This window comes from Micromys minutus (genome assembly GCF_963924665.1).
Source record: "Micromys minutus genome assembly, chromosome: 30".
Taxonomy (NCBI): Eukaryota; Metazoa; Chordata; class Mammalia; order Rodentia; family Muridae; genus Micromys; species Micromys minutus.
This window is the reverse complement of record NC_137965.1, coordinates 3,544,171-3,564,773: the sequence shown is the minus strand read 5'-3', so window position 1 is coordinate 3,564,773 and position 20,603 is coordinate 3,544,171. Positions and strand designations below refer to the sequence as shown.

The window sequence follows — 20,603 nt, the reverse complement described above, 5'->3', positions numbered from 1 at the left end:
GTTACTTCAAGCTGTTCTCTTAGGATAACCTTGACTGTGGATTTCTCACACACAGCCTTTGTTATGCTGAGCTGTGTTTCCTCTGGTCCTCCTTTCTCCAAAGCTTCTATATGAAAATATGTCAGATCTTGTCAAAGGCCTTTCTGCATCTCTTGACATTACCACGTGATTTTTTTTGTCTTTAATTCCATTTATATGACTTACTGTGTTTGTTGATTTATTTATATTGAACCAACCCTGAGTTTCCACAATAAGACCAATTTCATATAGTGGTACTTAGTCCAGAGACTTACTTTGATTACACAGTTGCATCTTTACATGCATTTTTGGGATGATTTGATACGACTCCCAAAGTGCCGTACAGAAAGTATTGACAGGGTGTGGGTTTAGCTCTGCAGTTCAATAAAGTCAATCTGTACCTCTTCACTCTGAACCTTGTTCGTTTACTGTCTCTTTGTCGTATTTACGTTTGCTTACTGTGCAGGAAGAGACAGCACAGGCTGCCTTCCTTTGTTGTCTTCCAAAGCTATTGTTGTACTGGCTTTTTTACTGCTTTTGCTCTCTTGGGGCCAATATCAGCAAAATGGACATTAATGTCATTACACAAATAATTCTGAGTTTGAGCAGTCTTGGAGACATCCAAGAAAGAAGCCCCTGGCCCATAGTTTTCTAGGAAGATACTTAAAAGATGTAATTACTTGGGTAACTAACTTTCTCATTTTCAACATCAAGAGGCTAGATCCACTGTAGCTTTGTAGTAGGTCAGATGAGTTCTCAGAATCTATGGCAAGTAGTAAATGCCCTAAAATGATAGTGCTGCATAAATGGGCCTGAGTTTATTGGAAGGTGATGTCCCAAGAAGAAAGACATAGAAAGTCAAGCCCAAGATTGCCCCAAGATTACATGCTAAGAGTGTGACTCTAAGCTGATTAATTTAGAAATTAACCTTCCTGTAGTCAGTACTATTTTAATTTTTTAAATTCTTATTTTTCTTTAATTATGAGGTCATTCCTTTTTTAATTTTTTGAGAATCTCAGGCATATAAATTGTTTAAATGAAATCCACCCCATTCCCTCCCCGTACTATTGCCTCTCGGCCTAGGTGTTCTTTAGATCCGCTGAGTTCCTGTGCTGCTTGTGCGTGCACAGATGCAGGCATCTGCTAGAGCATGGTTAGTCTCAGGGGATGCATCACTGAAGAACACAGGCTCTTCCCTGCCCAGCAGCCATAAGTTGCCAACAGCCTCTCAGAAGACTCTTCTAGAGACACTTCATTATTATCCAGCTCGACCATCATGTTTAGTTGCTGTCATGTGCAGTCAGTATCTTCTCCCCGGGCCAATTTTTCTTTATCATCATTGCTGTGGAATAGAGGGGTCCACTCTGTTGTTCCCATAGAAACCCCAAATGCCTGATTAGGCATTGCCTGCCACTACTTAGGTTTCTGTACCATTTCACTTGCTGTTGGAGGCCATTACAGAGCAGCGCTGATACCCTCCTACCTCTGTTGGTTCTGTGCTACCCTCCACCTCCCTTATGAAGATCTAGGGCTGAGAAGGAAGTAGAGATAGGACCTGGTTTTAAAATGTAAAGTCACCGTGTGGTGGTGCTGGACCAGAGAGAAGCTGGGAGCGAGTGGACGGGGAATCAGAGAACCTGTGCCAGAAGAGGAAGAAGGGGAAGTTTGAACACTGTGACAGCCCTCAGTGGCGAATTGTGATTCTGAGGAAATGAATTTAACTCAAAAATCAGCAACTTCAAGAAATACTTGTTTGCGTCTATGTATTAGAGACTGTATTGGGCACAGACTGAAAGGCTCTGACTAGCGTGGAAGGTTGGGAACTGTACCTTGCTAGGTTTTATTATAAAGCTGTTTATTTAGGAATCCAAAGTAGAATACCAACATTTGTTAACAGATGTCTTTTCATTTTGATGGAAAAACCTAAGGACTGGTTTCTTTAATTCTCCCATGGTCAGATGAACAGATGGTAGAATCATATTTCATTATGTAATTCCTGTTGATAGGGAATATATTCAGAGCTCTGTAAAACTTGGAAAATTGGGATTTAGTTGTCATTGAAACTCCTTCTGTTTTTTAAGTATAATTTTCAAGATACTTTAAGTTAAGGTTTAAGTGAACTTCAGAGTAGAATATGATATCTAAACATACATAATGTCCATTTAAACCATGGCATAGATTTGCAGCTGTCTCAAGCTAGTCTAGAAACACTGGAGAACGTAGCGAAATAAGGCAGAGTTGGCCACTGTGCAAGTTCACGAGTATTTAGCACACACAAGGCCCTGGATTTGAGCTCCAGGCAAAACCAAAAGCAACCAACCAAACAAAAGAACTAAAACAAGTACAAGCCTTACCTCTGGACTTGTTGACTCCACTCTCGCTTGGCTAGCTCCTCCTCTTGAGGCACAGCTGTATGGTGACAGGAAGGTTTTTAGAGAGAATGTTACTGAATCGGCAGTTTTCAAAATAATTCCAAGGGAAAACTGAAGAATGTTGTTTGCTAGAAAGCATTTTGTATTGGGAGAACCTGACCAAGCTCATTTCCTGAGGCACAGCACAAGCCTTGTCTGTAACACTTAGGGCAGTGCTCCACTTGGGATCAGTGTCCCAAATGCACTGGAGCAGCAAGTGCAGTCTTTCTGTGTCCTTGAAGAGTGCTCCACGGGTGCACTTGGAGAGGAACCCGGCTGCTAGCAGAGAGCTGAGTTATCTGTCGCCTGTTGTTCTTTTGTTTACTTCTCTTTGCCTTTCTTTTCATGACCGCTTGGGAGCCATCATATCAGGTGACTATAAATAATAAGTATTATCTGTTAAAGTATCCACTTTGAGAAGGAAATTGAGAGTATAAATTACAGTGTATGCAAAGTTACGTTATTCATAAATAAATTACCCAAACTAAAGCATGTTGTTGATGGGAACTTTCTGTGTCTAAATTGCAGATGTGGAGGACCAGCCAGGTGAGGTAGGTTATTCAGGCTCTCCTGCAGAAGCACCTCCAAGCAAGTCGCCGTCAATGCCGTCACTGAACCAAACTTGGCCAGAGCTGAATCAGAGCAGTGAGGTTAGCAAACCTTCCCTTTCTCTGCTTGAAATGAGCTTGTTTACTGGAAGATGCTTCAGACAGGAGGGTTTCAGCACCGGAGTCCTCCGGTACACGCACACACATAGATTCATCTACACAGCACGCAGCACAGGGTTTCTCCAGTATACATACAGATACAGCATAGATTCTTCTGAGACATATGGGACTTCGGAAAGACAGTAACAGAAACCGTATTAATCGTGGCTTCTGACGCTTTTGTACCGTGTACACTATCATATGATTCCCACCGTCTCCTACTAAAGCCGTGGGAATTGGGTAGGGCAGATACATAAATTGAAAGTCAAAGGGGAGTAACTTAACCAGATCCATGTCCAGAGAGATTCAAGAGCAAGATCTGAACACAAGTCCTTTGCTGTGTGATCAGCTGCCCTGCCTACCGAGTCTCTGTAATTAAGTAAGTAGGGTATTTGAGGGAATGTTTGCAACCTTGGCAAGAAGTGATACAAGAGACAAGTCACTAGTTGTTTCCTACAACCCAGACTACTTATAATCAGTTTTATTTGATACAAGGTAGAGGCCAGACGTGGGAGGCACACACCTTTAGTCCCAGCGCTTGGGAGGCAGAGGATCATTGCAAGTTCAAGGCCAGCCTGCTTGGTCTACATAGTGAGTTGCAGGACAGCCAGAACTGTGTAGAGAGACCCTGTCTCAAAACACCAAGAGAAAGTAATGATAGTGCACAGTGAAGTGGTTTTATCATATCAAGATGTCTGGTAGTGTGCAGAACAGAAAAGGGCCAAACGCACAGCTTCCCAACTGCTTGGGCTTAGGCCACACAGGACAGTAAGAGCAGTAAGAGAGAACACTTAGGGTTAGTGGATGGGCCTGAGCACCACCCCAGCCTGTAAAAATCTGTGCTCTGGAGAACTCGTCATTAGCACTCTAAAGTTTTCTTGGTTAACTGAGTTTTATATCTACAAAAGAAAATGTGTTGACTTCTAGGGGAAAGTAAGCGTTTTGCTTGTCTTTTAAAGCCAGGGCAGTATTTTGTTAAAGTCACCCTAGGTTAGGATGGCTGGGAAGTGGGAAAGGCCGTTCTGTGTGACTGCTGCCTTCTGAAGGCCTGTGGCAGCCAAGGCAGCTCACACTGCACCACCACCCTCGGGTGGCAGCGTGCCAGCACACGTGCTTGTGAGGACAGACGGAGGAAGACTTGCGGCAATCTGCTGGTAGAGGAAGCTTATGGAGAGTAGAAGAGGCCTTTATAAAGCTACACTTACGTTAACAGAGTGCCTTTAGCCCATTCTTACGGTTTCTACATAAACAACTCTTCTCAGTCTAAGGAGTCCACACCCATTCTAAAAGACATCAGGTGTGAGCTGGACAGACGGAGATTAAAGTACTTTTCAGTTCTGATCCCAGGTGCATGCGGTTTCCCTCTCACAAAGTCCTACCTGTCCTTGGTGTTTATAACACCTAGTAATAAAATCGGAAGTGACATAATTTTGCTATGCATATTTTGCTATGGAATTTAAGCTGTGCTTTAAAAGCTAGTAAGACAACGATTTTAAGATGTTTTGGTAATAGCTCTTAAAATATCTTCTCAGAATAGAGATTAGGTTATATTTTATCTCCCACAAACCCAGTATTATTTTGGTGTTTATTTAGCACTGATGGATAGATGAGGTGCTATGAGAGGAAACATTAAAAATCCCTAACTTCTTAAAGCACTTTTGATATGCCCGTCAGTTCAAAAGGCTCTTCACCTAATTTAATGTCTTAGTCCCTCACCGCGCTCCAGTGAGTGGGTCTCACTGATTTCATGGTGAGGATGGTGAAAGTGAGGCACAGAGAGGGTGTATGAGTCAGCCAAGTCCACACAGCCTGGCTAATAGGCTGGTAGTCAGGTGCCCGAGCCGGCAGCTGTCGACCACTGAGCTTGTCCTGAAGATGAGACCCACTGCCTTCAGGGAGCTGAGCTGCATGTGTGCTGTTTTCTGTGGGGTAGACAACTCAGTTCCTTCTAAGTCCTTGTAACGGTAGTTGTTGAGGAAGAAACTAATTGTATTACCAAATGTGTTAAGTCAGTTTCTGATGTGAAAACACATAATACAAGTGAACTGCGTAAGCTTGTGTCACAACCTTGAACTAACATTTTTCTCTTTGTGACCTGTAGAAAAAGTTTTGAATGCTTTTATTAGCCATTTTTGTAGAGAATTTTCAGCAATATGCTCATTTCCTAAAGCTTAACTTCTACATATCTACTGAAATTGAATATCACTATTTTAAATAGAAAGTTGAACTTTGAAGCATAAAATATACATACGCTTACAAACCGAATTTATAACAAGGACTTTGGTTAATGAGGTAGTTGTGTCTGTGTGTAAGCATTCATGTGTATATATTGTATATGTGTAAGTAGATGTTTCCCTCCTTGGAGGACAACTCATCATTTTTAAGAATCAGATTTAATAAGTTTTAATACAACTATTCTGTACTAAGATCTCAAATGGAATTTCCTGTAATTAACGTTGACTTATCATCCCCCTGTTTTGAGAGGTATGATATTTCCTTGTGCACCTCTTTTAGAAAGTAGCTTTCCCCGTGCACCTCCTGTATATGGCACTCAGATGCTTGCTCTGCTCCTGTGGCTGCATTCTGACTTCCCTAGCATGGGGAGGCGCCTGACTGGCAGCTCTGTCTTGAGAGCCGGCATGGCCCTGTGTGTGGTGCTGATCGCAGAGGTTGACTTGCTACAAACTGATAAATAAGCTCAACACATTGCTAATTGCAGAGTTTCTTGCGTTCATCTGTTATATTCTATTAAATATGCATATTATAAGATACGTGCATGTACACAGTGGACTCACTTTCAGGGGCCGCACTGAGTGCTCCATTTTGATTAGAACTTGAGCTCCTCGGCTTCTGTGCATCAGTGCTGTAGCTGGAGTTTGACTAGGACGTGAAGTTAAGCATTGTTCTAGTCCAGACAACCCCTGTGCGTTTCTACCTGGTTGCCATTTTCATCACTTACACTCTGTCTCCTTGGTGGTGTTTTCAGTGTTAATTCTGTAGAAGTTTTAATGTCATCCATAGAGATTACATTAAATTTTTACTGTACATTTATTTGCCTACGAAGGTATACACCTTCTGTTTATAAGACGGCCCAGCACAGATAAGTATGAAGTGATTATGGGAATTACAAACTACAGAATTTTGTTGGTCCTGCAAAATGCAGCTTGCAGTGCAGCCTCTGAATGACTTGCTGAGTCTTCTCCAGTGATCTCTACTGCATCTCCCCATGCTGACTTGTCTTTCCTCTGTCTGTTCAGCAGTGGGAGACATTTAGTGAACGCTCTTCAAGCTCACAAACTCTGACCCAATTTGATTCTAACATTGCACCAGCTGATCCTGTAAGTCAATCACTTAGCTTGCTTGTTTGAAATTAATTTTATTAACCCAATATCCATCATTATGGTTTTTAGCTGATATGCATGATTCAGTGTAGTGCTTAGAGGGAAATTTGGTGGCCTTTGGTTTGTTTTGGTGTGCTCCATAGTAGAAGAACATGTTCGCCATCCTTTATATTTTGTAGTATTTTTGATGAGAGAAAACTTTGTTTAAAACCTGGTGGTATATGTGTCTGTAACGAGTATTTTTGTGACAGTCGATTTAGTTAACCATGTACGTCTGTTAAGTGTATGTTTTATTAAACATATACTGCTCGTTTCAATTACATATTTTACTTGTTTGCTTGCTCATCATGTAACATGCGCTCTGTATGTAGTTCTTGATACAGTGTCATTTTCAAATTATTTCCAGTAGCATAACTTTAGTGTATTAAGTTCAGCACAGGAAAAGCAAACTGATTTCTAGTTACAGATTGTTCCTGTGCAGCAGAGCCTCTGTCTTGTCTTCCTGTGATTTCCTGTGTCACTATTTTTTAAAAAGTGCTACAAAGTTCCTATCCTGGTTTTAAAAGTTAATTCTGTTCCTATAGTTACACCCCCACCTATCCCTCAAATGCTTAAAAACGGTTAAACTATAGACAGAAGTTGTTCTCACTGTTCATTCCTTTACTTGGCCTTTCTTTCCTTTTAAAGAAGACTCATGCTGATAAGCATAGTGTGTAAAAACAGGGAGGGAGGAAGGAGGAAGAATGGAAGGGGTTTTGGTCTTTTTAATGATCAGAGTTGACAAGCGCAGAGGAAATGTACGGGGCTCCCGTGTCTGTGCCCCACACCACCCAGTACTGGGGCTTGGACTGAGAGTCACACACATGCCACACACCGAGCTCAATCCATGGTGCAGACACATTCTCTTTAGGTATTTATGATCGAAGACAGGCAGTTTGTTAGTCTTTAGGGAACGTGGCATTAAACACTACTCAGCAGTGAATGAGTGAAGCTGTGCTGTGCTTTACATCTTACAGAGGTGTTCTCATAGCTGTTTCAACACAATGTTAAAACTACATTGTTTCCAAGGCCAATTAATATGTATATCACCCACTCCATTGTTTCTTTCTTACCATATTTAAGGCTCTTGTCTTTGTTTCAATTTCTGAAAACTTAAGAGAAATAAGGAAACATTGCGATTTGATTTTTGCTACTTGTTCACCACATTTCTGGTCTCTTGGGACATGACAAGTTCTATAATCAAATTTACTTTCCATTTCCTTTAGCTTTAAGCTTTGTTTCTAATTACTTCTTTCTTCTAGTTATTAACATAGTTTAACTCATGAAAATGTTTTCTGAACTAGCAGTAAGGAAGTGTGATTTTTTTTCTACTCCTTAAAGGACAGAAAATGATTATTGGTAGTATTAACGCTCTTCCAGTCAAGGCAAGAACATTATTTGGGGGGAGATTTTTGTTTAGTTATTTCTTGCTTTTGGTTTTATTTTGAGACATAGTCTTGTTTAGTAGCCCAAGCTAAGCTTAAACCCTATTCATGACTGGCAGGAGTATAGAAAAAAAAAATTCTTATATATTAGAACTAAAGTCCAGATTTATAAGGGCCAACTCTGATGTTAAAAACGTATAGCTCAGCGGGCATGGTGAAGTGAGCCTGTAATTCCAGCGCTGCAGAGCTTGAGACCAGTGACCCTAGGCTAGACCCTAGGCTACACAGAGAGACTCCACCTCAAAAAATGATGGGAAAGCCCCAGACTTCTGCACAGCTCAGTGCTTTCCATCATTGTCTATAGTATGGCATGAAATCTGAGAAAATAAGAGATCTTCATTGAGATTTTAAACTTGAATTTAGACTTCTGAATTTGGTCAAATGTAGGTGATGCTATTAAATAATTATAACATGCTATCTAAAATGCTTTTTCTTTTGTAGTGGTGTGAACTTAAATCTTTGTTCTCCTACCTATTCCATCCTCCGATTCTACTTTCAATTAATTGTGTCCCTTATATTAGTGTCTGACACTTCATTTAATACCTGAATATTGCCTGTCAATAGGCCACAACCTGTAGCTACAATTTCAAATGACATTTTGTGATGCTTGTATATACCAGGATTACAATTAAGGGAATCAGGGCATCACGGAGCGGGTAAAAACAAAAACAAAGAAAAATACACTGCTGTTCTAGTAGGAATTGAACATTTTTATGGTTGGGAATCTTTAATGAGGTGGTTTTTAAAACAAAACTTTCACTGTCATCTGCTGACACCCTATCACACAGAGCTGTGCTTCACACTGTGCAGCTATCACAGGCACACTGGGATGGGGGCGGTTAGGCTGTCGCTTCTCGTGAAACTGAAGCTCTGTCCTCATCTCTACTTGTTCCTGAGGCTGCAGAGCCAAGCAGTTGAGCCTAGAAGAATAGCTCGGTCACCGTCAGCAGGCACCTCGCCTGACTGACTGCTGATATCCCTTCTTCAGTGCTCTATGGAAGTGAAAGATGCCAGAAGCAAGGGTCCACTTAAACTAAGCAGTTTAATTGTTGCTAGTTGATGGTCATGATGCTAGTTGTGATAATGGTATATATCTGGGTAAACTATAGGCAAAGAATGGGTTAGCTAACTCAACCCCCAAGGTGTTGGAGGAAGTTTTAGTCAAAAGAAGGTGTGTTATTTGAATGATAAAGCTTTTTTATTTTTAAGGTCAAGGACCCTTTCAGTAGCATTTAAAGGGGAAGTGGCAGAGCAAGCAAACTGTAACTCAGTGGAATGGTTCTCAACCTTCCTAATGTTATGACCCTTTAATACAGTTCTTCATGTTGTAGTGACCCTAACCATGAATGATTCTCCTTGCTACTTTGTAGCTGTAATTTTGCTACTGTTATGAATTGTAGATAACTGCTTTCTGATGGCCTTAGACAACCCCTGTGAAAGGGTGGTTTGACCCCCCAGGGTTGAACCCTTATATTAGTGTCTGCTATACCACTGCTTTAACTCCGGGTACCTGTCAGGAAGATGGAGATACAGACAAGCAAGAGGAAAGCCATGGCTTAAAGTTAGGGTCTAGAAAGCTGGCAGGTTCCACAGTGGAGAATGGCAGGCATGGCAGAAGAGATGTCAATGTCAGAGGACAGTGGAAATTTCCACCGGAGTATCAGGCTTGCCCAGACTTTGAACAGTAACTGAGAGGAAAAAAAGAAAGGGAAAATCAAACTTTTTCTAAAAAGTGGGCAGGCTGCATGCCAGAGGCTCTGTAAGTTCCCTGTATGTCCTGATTAAAAGTGGGAGTGTCTGGCAAAAATAGACAAAGGCCTTCCTTCCAAGCAGAGAATTTCATGAGCAGGATAAGTTCTTCATAATGGTAGCATATGGTACACACATGTAGGGGGAAGGGCAGGGCGGGGCTGCTGAGAGTTAAAAAATGGAGTTAAGCCCAGATGGAGACCTCTGAGTAGGCTAGCTTCACTTGGTCGTCAGCTAGAAGCTAGCACTGCGTGCCAGGATGACATAGGCAAGGAGAGGCAGTTGTGGAAGACGACTCAGATAGGCTGTGAAGAAGGGATGGGTCTTAGCAGTAGAGAGGAGAGGAGGCAGGGATGGGATGATAGAAAGAAGTAATGGGATGGAGGGCATGTGGCAAATACAGAAAGATGAGCTTAGTGATGACAGTACAAAGCTTTGAATTATATTAATTAGGTACTCAAATACATGATACAGATGTGCGATTGGATGTGGCTTTTGATTTGAATAGGTAGAAAGGGAACAGAGCCTGCCTGCTGTTGATTTTAATGATGGTCTGATGTGTTTTGTGGGCCTTATGTGTTTTGATTTGGGGACAGTGGATGAGAAAGAATGACCTTTTAGAGACATTCATGACATTTCCTTTGCATGTTAAAGCGAAGGCTTTCAGCTGCACAAGTCACTGACACCGGATATTGGAGGATAAACCTGGTCCTCTACGTCAGGCTCATCCGTGTTGTGTCATCTTTTATGGTCATTAAAGGCCAGCACTAGCCAGTACTTGTGCAGTGCACAGTGCTATTGAAAGCTGTCTGCTCAGAACAGCCTTTTGGGAAATTAACACTTAGATTTTTTTATGCTTAGATTTTTAATACATATTTTGTGCATAAGAAAAATTATGTAATAAAACAATTAAAATTTAATAAAAATTAGCTGGGCATGGTGGTGCTCAGCTTTAGTCCCAGCCCTTGGGTACTCAAGGCCACCCTGGTCTACATAGAAAGTTCCAAGTTAGTCAGAACTACATGGAAAGACTGTGGCTTGTTTTCATTTGGTTTTGTTGGTTTGCCGTTTTTGTTTTTTGTTTTAAAGTAATGAAAGATTTATCATTTGAAAGATGTAACACATTTAATGTTCTAGCTAATACCTTAAGAGTATATGAAGGGGGATAGAGAGAATGCTCAGTAGTAAGAGATCATTCTGCTCTTGGAAAAGACCAGAATTTGGTTCCTAGCATCCTTGTTAGGCAATTCTAGGGCATCTGATATCTCCAGCCTCAGTGGGTCCCTGCACCCAAGTGTATGTACCCACGTGATATGAGTTTTCGTTCTGTTGCTGTGACAAAGCCCTATGACAAGGCAGCTGACAGAAAGCACTTACTGGGCTTACAGTTTTAGGGGTTGAAGTCCACAGTGGTGTGGGACAAAGGCATGGGAAGAAGTATGCAAACATTTGAGCCTATGGGCCGTTCTCATCCGGACCACCATAGTACACAATTAAAAATAAAAATCTTTTAAAAATGAAGCAAAAATTAGAAAATTGATATATTAATGATTAGAATAAAACAGTTAAAATTTCATTCAGTGGGTGTATTGAAAACTGTGTCCAGGACAGCAGTGGACAGAAGGTCCACATTTACAGCCTTGGAGAAGGCACCACAAGTAAATGGTTAAATTGGCAACAGGGGATATGTATTTGTAAAAGTGCCACAAGCACAAGGCTATTTTAATAGTTAAGTGACTAGATTAGACTTAATGACATTTATCATCAGAGACAAAGAGTGCCAAGTATATTAATCATGCACTGAAAATGATATAAAGTGTATGTTTAAAAGCTGCATTATTTAGAAACAAACCAGTATAAAAGATCAATATGTACAGACAAGAATACTGAAGTACAAACGCCCAAGTCATCAAAGAATAAACTACAGTGAGAAGCCACCACCAACCAGCTTAACAACAAAACTGTGATAATCTGAAGAAATTAAACCAAGATGTTATTAATAAAGCCATGTTTTATAGGCAAAAATATGAGAATGTCTTAAATTACTATTTTAAATATTTTTTAACTATAAGAGAAATCAAAACTTTCATCTGTGTGTAACACGGATATTTTAACTGTCATTTTAGAGGGACAGGGAAATGGTGGTTCGGGTTTATTGGTTATATACAAGAATCCTGGTTAGATTCTCACTAAAATTGCAACAGGAAATTATTCTTAATGGCTTTGTCCATGTAACAGCTATGACAAATTTGTTGTAAATTAAATTTAGAAATGATGAGAGTAAGCCAACTTGCTAAGTAAGGGGCTGTCAAATAAAAGGCACACGCTAGTGTGTAAGTGTTCACTCAGTGAGCACCAGAGCAGTGCCCCTCACCACACTTAACTGCATTACGAGACACTCATGCAAGGAGCCACGCCCTCCTCACCAGGGCTTCGGAGACTCTGAAGCCAGGTGTTTGATGTGGCTCTGGCTGCTGTCCAGAGGGTCTCAGCTGTAGAGCTAGGCTCCTTCCTGTGGGCTCCCCTCTGCCTTCTTTCTGGATCTGGAATGCTTCTTTTGCCTTTACTCTTTCCTTCCTTCTTCTCAGAAGTCACGCTATCAACTGCTTCCTGCCTGAAATCACTTAGGGAGCATGGATGTGCATGCTGTGTCATAGTCATGAAGCACTGGCATGTCCCTCTGGGGGTCTCTTCCTCTAGTGAGTCCTTTCTGGATAGGAAGCACTTACTGTAGTGACAGCTGCAGCAGAACAGACTTTAATTCTCCTCAAAGCTTAGCATTTGTATAATATTATCACATTGCACTTTGTTTTCAAATACTGGTTTGAACTATGTTTGTAATACGCAGATTTCATGAATTTCTTTAATCATTCATCTTCAAATTACCTTATGAAATCAAATTATTCATTGTGTAAACTTGATTTTCTTAAATTGAGCTGTTGATTTTTAAAAAAGACGTCACCTTTGCGTTAATGTGAATAAAGTGTGTGTGCGGGAGCTTTTGGTGTTGCTGGTGTCCAGGACCCACAACTGCTAATACGAATCCGCTTTACTCCAGGACACCGCCATTGTGCACCCTGTTCCCATCCGCATGACGCCAAGCAAAATCCACATGCAGGAGATGGAGCTGAAAAGGACGGGCAGCGGTAAGGACGGGCTGCAGGCTTTTCTCAGGCAAGCTCTCATTTCATAGCCTGCCTGGCCTGGAACTCACTTCATAGACCCTGCTGTCCCTGAGTTTACAGAGATCCACCTGCCTCTGCCTCCAGAGTTCTGGAGTAAAGGCTTCTCCACCACACCCGACTAGTAATTGTTTAATTATTTAACCTCATACTTCCCTACAGTTGTGTTTGCCTGCAGGGATGTGTGTTTAAATATTTAAAATGGGAAATTTTCACAAAATAAATAAGGTCATTTGAAAATGAGACACTTCTGGTATTCTGGTTTGGGCTTTGTTGTTGTTTACATGTATGTTATTTACATGTATGAGTACTTTTCCAGTGTGAATGTGTGCACCACTTGTGTGTCTAGCATCTGAGGTTAGAAGAAGCCGCTGAATGCTCCGTAACGCAGGTTGCAGGTGCTCATACGCAGCACGTGGGTTCTCAGCCCAGGCCAGCCTCACGTCTTCCTGTCGCAGCCTCACTGCGCTTCTCTGTGAGACCGCAGTCAGCATTGTCATTAGTACAGATTTTGGGTGGTTTGTTCCCTGTGCTATTGGGATAAAGTTAACCAAGTGAAAAGACAGACAACACCATGATCTCTTACTGTGGAAAATAACAAAATTTCCCATGAATAGGTTTATATTCAGTTTTATTTAAAATTTTGTGTCATCTTATGACACTTGTGCAGTATCTAAATGAAATCTAATTGTAACTCAGTCGTCTATGAATTTTATCAATGAAATGTCTGTCTCTTATATTGTGACCTCTTAATTCTCTGCTAGATCATACTAATCCCACCAGCCCCTTACTTGTGAAGCCATCTGACCTTTCAGAAGAAAATAAAATCAATTCATCAGTAAAATTTCCTTCTGGAAATACCGTAGGTAAGTGAAAGATAGATCATATCTCTCATTTGAGCTTATTAAATAACTGTGAAGTCTGTATTTAGTACGGTGCTCACTGTGTGAAAGAGGGGACAGTAACTCTCCAAAGCCGTCTGCACTGTGTGTGGTGAACACTCCTGCCATTGTCTCCTTCAAGCAGGCTACCTGTCTGCCTTCTCTATGGGTTCCGTTGGCTCTAACCTGATCATTGTTTCTCTCAAAACACGGGGATGTCTGTTCATCCAGCGGTGCTGACTGGATAGTCTGTGCCAGGTTCCAATCCAGGGGGTGGGGATTTAGCAGTAAACAAAGCAGAACAAGTCTTCATCTATATTGAATTTATAAAGGTTTAGATTGCGGTCAGATAGGGAAGCTCTGCTGTGAAAGTAAAGCCAGTTTTGTGAAGAGAACTTAAAAGCTAGAGAGGGGAATGAGTGTCATTTCAGTGAGAACAAAGAAGGCCTTGTTAGACGATCACATTTCAGTGACAGCTCTGTGACTATGGGCAGATGACTAAAAGGCAGGAAGCCTGGGTCCGTGGACAGCAGAGTGACCTGGAACAGAACCAGAGCTGGTAAGCAGGTGCACGTGAGAGGCCATTAGAGAGTTCTTCATGAGGATAGACAGAAGCCATGCCTTCTTAAAATACCCTTCTCTTCTAGTCCCAGGCCAAAAGTAGGCAAGCACTGAAGTAGAGAGTTGTGGTAATCCAACCACGAAAACATGGGGCTTGGGCTAGAGTGGGAGGGGTCCAGGTGGTGAGAACTGCCCAGGTTTGGGACTGGAACCTCAGCGGGGAGAGACTGCTCACTGGAGGGCTTGCTTAGCTGTGTAGTTAAGGAGAGAGGAGTCAGGAGTGACCTGAAGGAGATGGGGGAGGGTAAACAAGATAACAGAAACTGATAAAACACGCTTTCTTTTCTCAACTGTTTCTGTGAAAGGAGCTGTTCTCTACTACAAAGCAATCTATACCTACATTAAAATAAGAAAAGGATTATTCACATTCTCAACCTCCATGGTTAACCATTTGATTGTCTACATCACACCTAGCTCTAGACAGATTGCATTAGAAAGGCACACTGCAAACTGGCCGTCCACTTGAACGTAGTAGATTTGGAATGGGTCTATGTTTACACTTGGCTCTCTTCTCTGGGCATCTCATGTTTATGCAAATACTTTAAATAAATACTGGGGCGGGTGCAGAAGCATTTTATATAAGAGAGTTTAACCTCTAGTTACATTTTTCCTTGAGAGGGAATTGTAATATATGTATGATTTTTGTGATTTCTTATTAAATATTTCTCTTTCATTTTCTCTAGATTGTAACTTAGTCTGTCTACTATACATATACATATAGATTTCCATAGGGTCCGGTTTGTGCAGCTGGTAACACTGGGACGAACTGTTAGCCAGTTCTGCAGTCATCGCATGTCCCCAACTTTGAAGTAGCCAATCTGTCACATGTGGGGTGCAAAGAGTAAAAGACAAAGAAATGAGCATTATTATGAGTATTAGTAACTAGGTTTCTTTTACCAGCAGATGGGTACAGTAGCTCAGACTCTTTCCCTTCTGACCCGGAGCAGATTGGGAGCAATGTAACTCGTCAAAGGTCAGTATTTACATCAAGAAAACTGTTTATCTTCTTATGCAATTTAATATTCGGTTACTTAGGACCAAGCACAGATTATTTGCTCTTGGTAGCTGTTAAATAACTATTAGTTAAAAATTAAGAAGGAACCAACCCTATTGTTAGTGTTGTTTTATGGGTTTTATGAAGGGTCTAGAAAGAGTTGATAACTTCTAGGAAATGGACGTGAATGGGATCATGTGCCAGTAGAGTGAGAGTCTACTGATAAGCACGTGATTCTGTGGCTTGTACCAGGAAAGGCGTGGCCCGATGGCAGCGGCTCTCGGCAGCCTTAGACAGAAACAACCCGTGGCATAAGCACAGGGTTGTAGAGGCTTGTCTGCACGGACTGCAGGCGCGTGGTGATCCATGCTTCTCATAGTTTACATGTAGTGAAAGACCTTAGCAGCCTGCCTGTTGGAGGAGGTGGGGGGAGAGAGAGAAGGAGGGAGAAGAAGCACCCTCCCCCCCCCCCCCCCCCCAGATTTCCAAGGAACTTAGAAGACCACTCATTTCCTTTCTTTGATGTGTGGAGTTCTCTTGTGTTTCATATTGCTGGTTTAGAATTTGTTCTTTTTATCCCTCTATGTGAAGATCTGTTGGCCAGAGTTGTGGAGACCTTTTCAAAATAAAGACTCTCTAGGGCTAGTTGAGCTTTGCCATGGTTCCCTGTAAAGTGGGCAGCTCTGGTGACATTGAATGAGCACCTCCTGTCCTCGCTTACCATGGGCAAGCTGTTGACAAGTAACCGGCTAGAAGCTTTCTTCTGAAAATAGCTTCTCAGCTCCTGTGCTCTGATGAACTCATGTGGACAGTAACTTCCAATGCTGGACAAGTTTATGACTTTAAGGGTCTTGGCACATTGAGTAGCCGTTTGTTTCAGACAAGGCGTAGACAGCGCTGCTCGCATTAGCTGTAGTGTCTTCATGGGCACGGTTTGAAGTGTGGTGAAGTCGGGTTCTTGGCTGTTGAGTCAAGTGTGAATGCTTAAAAAGGACCTGCTGTGGCGTTAACATAACTGGTTGTGTGACTGGTGAATTTTGCAGGTCTCATTCAGGAACATCACCTGATAACACTGCGCCACCACCTCCCCCTCCCAGGCCACAGCCTTCTCATTCTAGATCATCATCCTTAGATATGAATCGGACCTTTGCAGTTACCACAGGTAGGGAGGGGCTAGGGAGTCATAATAGACATTCATTATAATCATATACATTGTTTTAAAGTATTCCAGGATTTTTTTGTTTACATTTGAGAAAAGTGTGGATTAGACACACCAAATGATTCCAGTGTTGAGGAGGCAGATCTGTGAGTTCAAGGACAGCCTGGTCTACAGAGCCTAGCTCCTGGACAGCCAGTGAAAAGACAGAGAAAATGTGTCTTGAAAGGCCAAAATAGACATCAAATTAAAAACCGTATTTTAAGTGGGGAGGATGTTGTTTTCCTCACTGTAAAGTGTATTTGTACACAAATAATAGAGATGGCGCAGGGGGAAGAACCGTGACTGCAGGATGCTAGTTACACCGCTTGGCCGTGCTGCAGGTGTGCTGACTGCAGCAGAGACGCTCGGCAGAGTCGGCTCCATGCAGTGTGATTAAAGGTCGGAATAGCAATCAGCAGACAGCTGGACCCTTTGAGCCAAGATAAATGGGGAGTATTGAAAATTGTTTAAAGTTAAAAGAAGAATGTGAGGACTTCCATCTGGACGAAGGTCAGGAGGGTGGAGGAGAAAACCGACAACAGGGTAACACTAAGGAAGTAGGCAGGAGCAAGTCATTTTGTTTTAATACAGTCTCACTCGGCCCGTCTGGCCTGAGACTCCCTATGTAGCCAGGTTTGACTGTGAACTAACTTTCGTCCCATGGCCTTACCTCTCAGTTTCTAGAGCACGTGTCACATGAGTCGTGCATGCTAAGCAACTGCTCAACCACTGAGCTATATAGCCTCCGCCCCATTTAGAACCTTTTACAAGATAGCAACTACCCCTGAAAAGTTACCACGTGCTCTTAGAAATGTCTTATTATGTGGTCATTTACCTGTTTGTTCGACAGTAAAACAATTGTGTAATCACTAAAGCGATTCGTGTATTCACACAGGCCAGCAACAGGCTGGAGCTGTTGCCCATCCGCCTGCAGTGCCTCCAAGACCTCAGCCCTCACAGGTACCTCTAAGTGTTCTCTATTGTCTGCAGGGTTCCCACTTAAGTCGTGTATCCTTAGAAGTATGTATGGGCTCCATCACCAGCTCAGACAGAAGTCTGTCTCTCCTTGGATGTTTGCTTCCCTGCTGGGTGAGAAGGGAAGTGCTGCAGAAGACATGGTTACAGTTCTGGGTGCAGCCTTGGTGGTTAGTAAAGTCAGAGCACATTGAGAAGGTACAGGCGAAATGACTGAATTAAGAGCCAGAGCTAAGGAGGTACTTGCTGCAGAAAAGGCATTCTATATCTCTCCATAGGACCCTGGCATCTTACTGAGAGAAAGCCACGTTCAATAGAGATTGATAAACTGTGCAGATATATCTGAGATCTTTGCTGTCCTATGTCCCTATGAAGAAGGCCACACTGTGGCACTGGTGACACTAAAGTTTGTTTCTGTGTTGTAAATCACGTACAGGCACCCGGTCCCTCTGTCCACCGCCCAGTGGATGCCGATGGTCTAATAACTCACACTCGTACCTCACCTCAGCAGATACCAGAACAACCAAATTTTGCAGATTTCAGCCAATTCGAAGTATTTACTGCATCAAATGTCTCTGAAGAACAAGACAGTGAAGCCGAGAAACATCCTGAGGTCTTGCCAGTGAGTTTTCTAGAGTTCAGCTAATTTGTGACCGTCTCTTCCCATGTACTGTAAAGATGGCTCTTGGAAACGAAGATTAAATTAGCAGAGGCGGCTGTGAGTAAGACACCAGCACTGCCTCTTGGGGCTGAGTGTTCCCTAGATCACGCTTCTCAGCACTGCCACTAGCATCGGTAGCTGTGGTACGAACTAGTAAGATCCACACGTTAGGCCAGGGGCAGCTGTGATGTGAAACTTACTGACAGCCGGGAAGTGCTGAGCCTCTGGTTGTAGGAATTGAAAACTTCCATAGGATAAGAGGCTATGGTTACAAAAGCTACACACTTCAGTAACACTCTCTCAGAACAACAGTGTGCTGAAACAATCTTCACATACTGTTCCAGTAAACTGTAGTTAGTGGTCAACAATCTCATGGCATTGTGTAATGGAAACTGATGTAAATCATTGAAAATATGAGTGTAGTTGAACAATATTGAAGTCTCTGATCTGATTGCTCCTCTAACAGAACAAACAAGCCATGTTTGACAGGCATAACCTGAAGAGTTCATGGGTCTGACCCACAGGGAACCTCTTCTTGGCAGGCCCATTAGGGGAGTGTACTGTACCTGGGGAACTGTCATTCATGTGCTTGGCTAGATGGATTCCTTCCCAGCCACAGCTCACAGCAGAGTCAGCACCGTGACTGCTTCTCCTCCCTCCCTGCTCAGTGCCAGGAGAAAGTCACGGGCAAGGGTCTCTCAGCGTTTCCCATCCTCACCTCAGACTCCCTGTCAGAATGAACAGCTCCTAGCTTCTTACTTTGCTACATGTTCTGTGCTTAACTACACTGTATGGTAATGAGACACTACATTCATCCCCAGGTTGAAAAAACTCCTGAGCCCTCAAGCTCTCTTCGTGTTGCCCAAGCCGACGGTAAAATTGAAGAAAAGACGACTACTAGTGTTCCTGCCAACGTGGTACGAAGTGTCTGTATAAGGGACTCAGATACCTGTTAGGTGTGCTTGGGGTGCACCTTCAGTCCAGCACCAGGGAGGCTGAAGAGCGTCACAAGCTCCGCCTGAGCTACACGGTGCTAAGCATTTGTACTGTTTTCCTTTACTGTTGCCACAAATACATAACTTGTTTTTAAATCAGCTGAGTAACCTTTTTTAATAGCAAGTGGCTTTAAAAAGGCAATCTGTGTTCACAAAATGCTATTAGGACGGCTATCACTAAGAATACTCATTTCTCTTGGTTTTTTAGAGCAAAGGCACAACACCTCTGGCTCCACCACCAAAGCCTGTTCGAAGAAGATTAAAGTCAGAAGATGAATTACGGCCAGATGTGGATGAGCACGCACAAAAGACGGGCGTCTTGGCTGCTGTTCTTGCGTCACAGCCTTCCATTCCCAGGTAACCCAGGTTACTCCTCAGGACAGCCGATTCCTGACAACGGAAGCACAGTGAAAACACAGACAGATTAGTTCTGTAGCTAACCAGAAAAATCTTCCAAAGGTTTCTTGGGGGTAAAAGTGCTCATCACCTGACAACCAGAGTCAAGTAGGACCCACGTGGTGGGAGGAGAGAACTAACTTCCAGGGATCAACTGTGGTCATCATGTCTGCATGGGAAGTCCCTTACCACCTGGGCCTCTCTGGCCCAGCATTTACATTTCTAAGAAAAGAGAAAAAGATACAGAGCAAGCAGTATGGCCCAAAGAAGGGAGACCTTCCTTCTCTGCTTTGAAGTCACTGGGAGAGTGGGGTTAAAGACGTCAAAGAAACGAAGGAGCTTTTTGCCCCTGTGTCTTCTCAGATCTGTGGGGAAAGATAAAAAGGCTATCCAGGCATCGATTAGACGCAATAAGGAAACCAACACCGTTCTGGCCAGACTGAACAGCGAATTGCAACAGCAATTAAAGGTAGTGTCGCTTCTGAATCTTAAGTTCTGTGACTGTTGCACCGCTCAGTTTCAGGGGAACTGGGGCTGATCCAGCAGCTCCTGCCAACAAGCAAAACTTTCTCAAAGCAGAAAAAAAGGGTGTAGCTAAAATGTGGGAGCCGTTGAATCTGTTAATACAAAAAGAATTTCTCAACACAATCCTATTCCTCTAACATTGGAAACTTGTGTGGACTGAGAACCACCAGTGTATATGGCTCTGTGCTCCATGTAGTGTGTAGCCAATTTGGCTGTTACTAGTTTATCCTTTGATTATCTCAGATTCAGTAATAAGAACTTAATTAAAGACTGAGAACATTTAAATCCTCTTGTGTAAGTGAAAACATTGTCAGAGAGGGTAGCCAGTGACGGTCCTTACTCACAGCCTCATGGTGGAGAGAGAACTGACTTCTGAAAGTTGTTCTCCAACCTCTGCATATATGTGGGAACATGCATACACACCCACATATATAGACAGTCTTTTGCTGCTACTACTTACTATTA

At 42.5% G+C, this 20,603-nt stretch overlaps 1 protein-coding gene across 4 annotated transcripts in view; it reads left to right on the top strand.

Annotated features, from left to right (window-relative positions):
• REPS1 (RALBP1 associated Eps domain containing 1) overlaps window positions 1-20,603 on the top strand; it is a 63,355-nt gene that overhangs the window by 42,104 nt on the left and 648 nt on the right. Inside the window, exons 9-19 of one of the 4 annotated variants that reach the window (XM_080941591.1) lie at window positions 2,958-3,079; window positions 6,394-6,474; window positions 12,769-12,856; window positions 13,657-13,758; window positions 15,298-15,367; window positions 16,432-16,550; window positions 17,482-17,546; window positions 17,998-18,183; window positions 19,044-19,139; window positions 19,426-19,574; window positions 19,977-20,082. In XM_080941591.1, the coding sequence (XP_080797717.1) occupies window positions 2,958-3,079; window positions 6,394-6,474; window positions 12,769-12,856; window positions 13,657-13,758; window positions 15,298-15,367; window positions 16,432-16,550; window positions 17,482-17,546; window positions 17,998-18,183; window positions 19,044-19,139; window positions 19,426-19,574; window positions 19,977-20,082 (1,184 nt within the window). Of the gene's footprint in view, window positions 1-2,957; window positions 3,080-6,393; window positions 6,475-12,768; window positions 12,857-13,656; window positions 13,759-15,294; window positions 15,368-16,431; window positions 16,551-17,481; window positions 17,547-17,997; window positions 18,184-19,043; window positions 19,140-19,425; window positions 19,575-19,976; window positions 20,083-20,603 lie in introns of all 4 variants that reach the window. The other 3 variants (XM_080941590.1, XM_080941589.1, XM_080941588.1) reach the window with 3 other exon arrangements.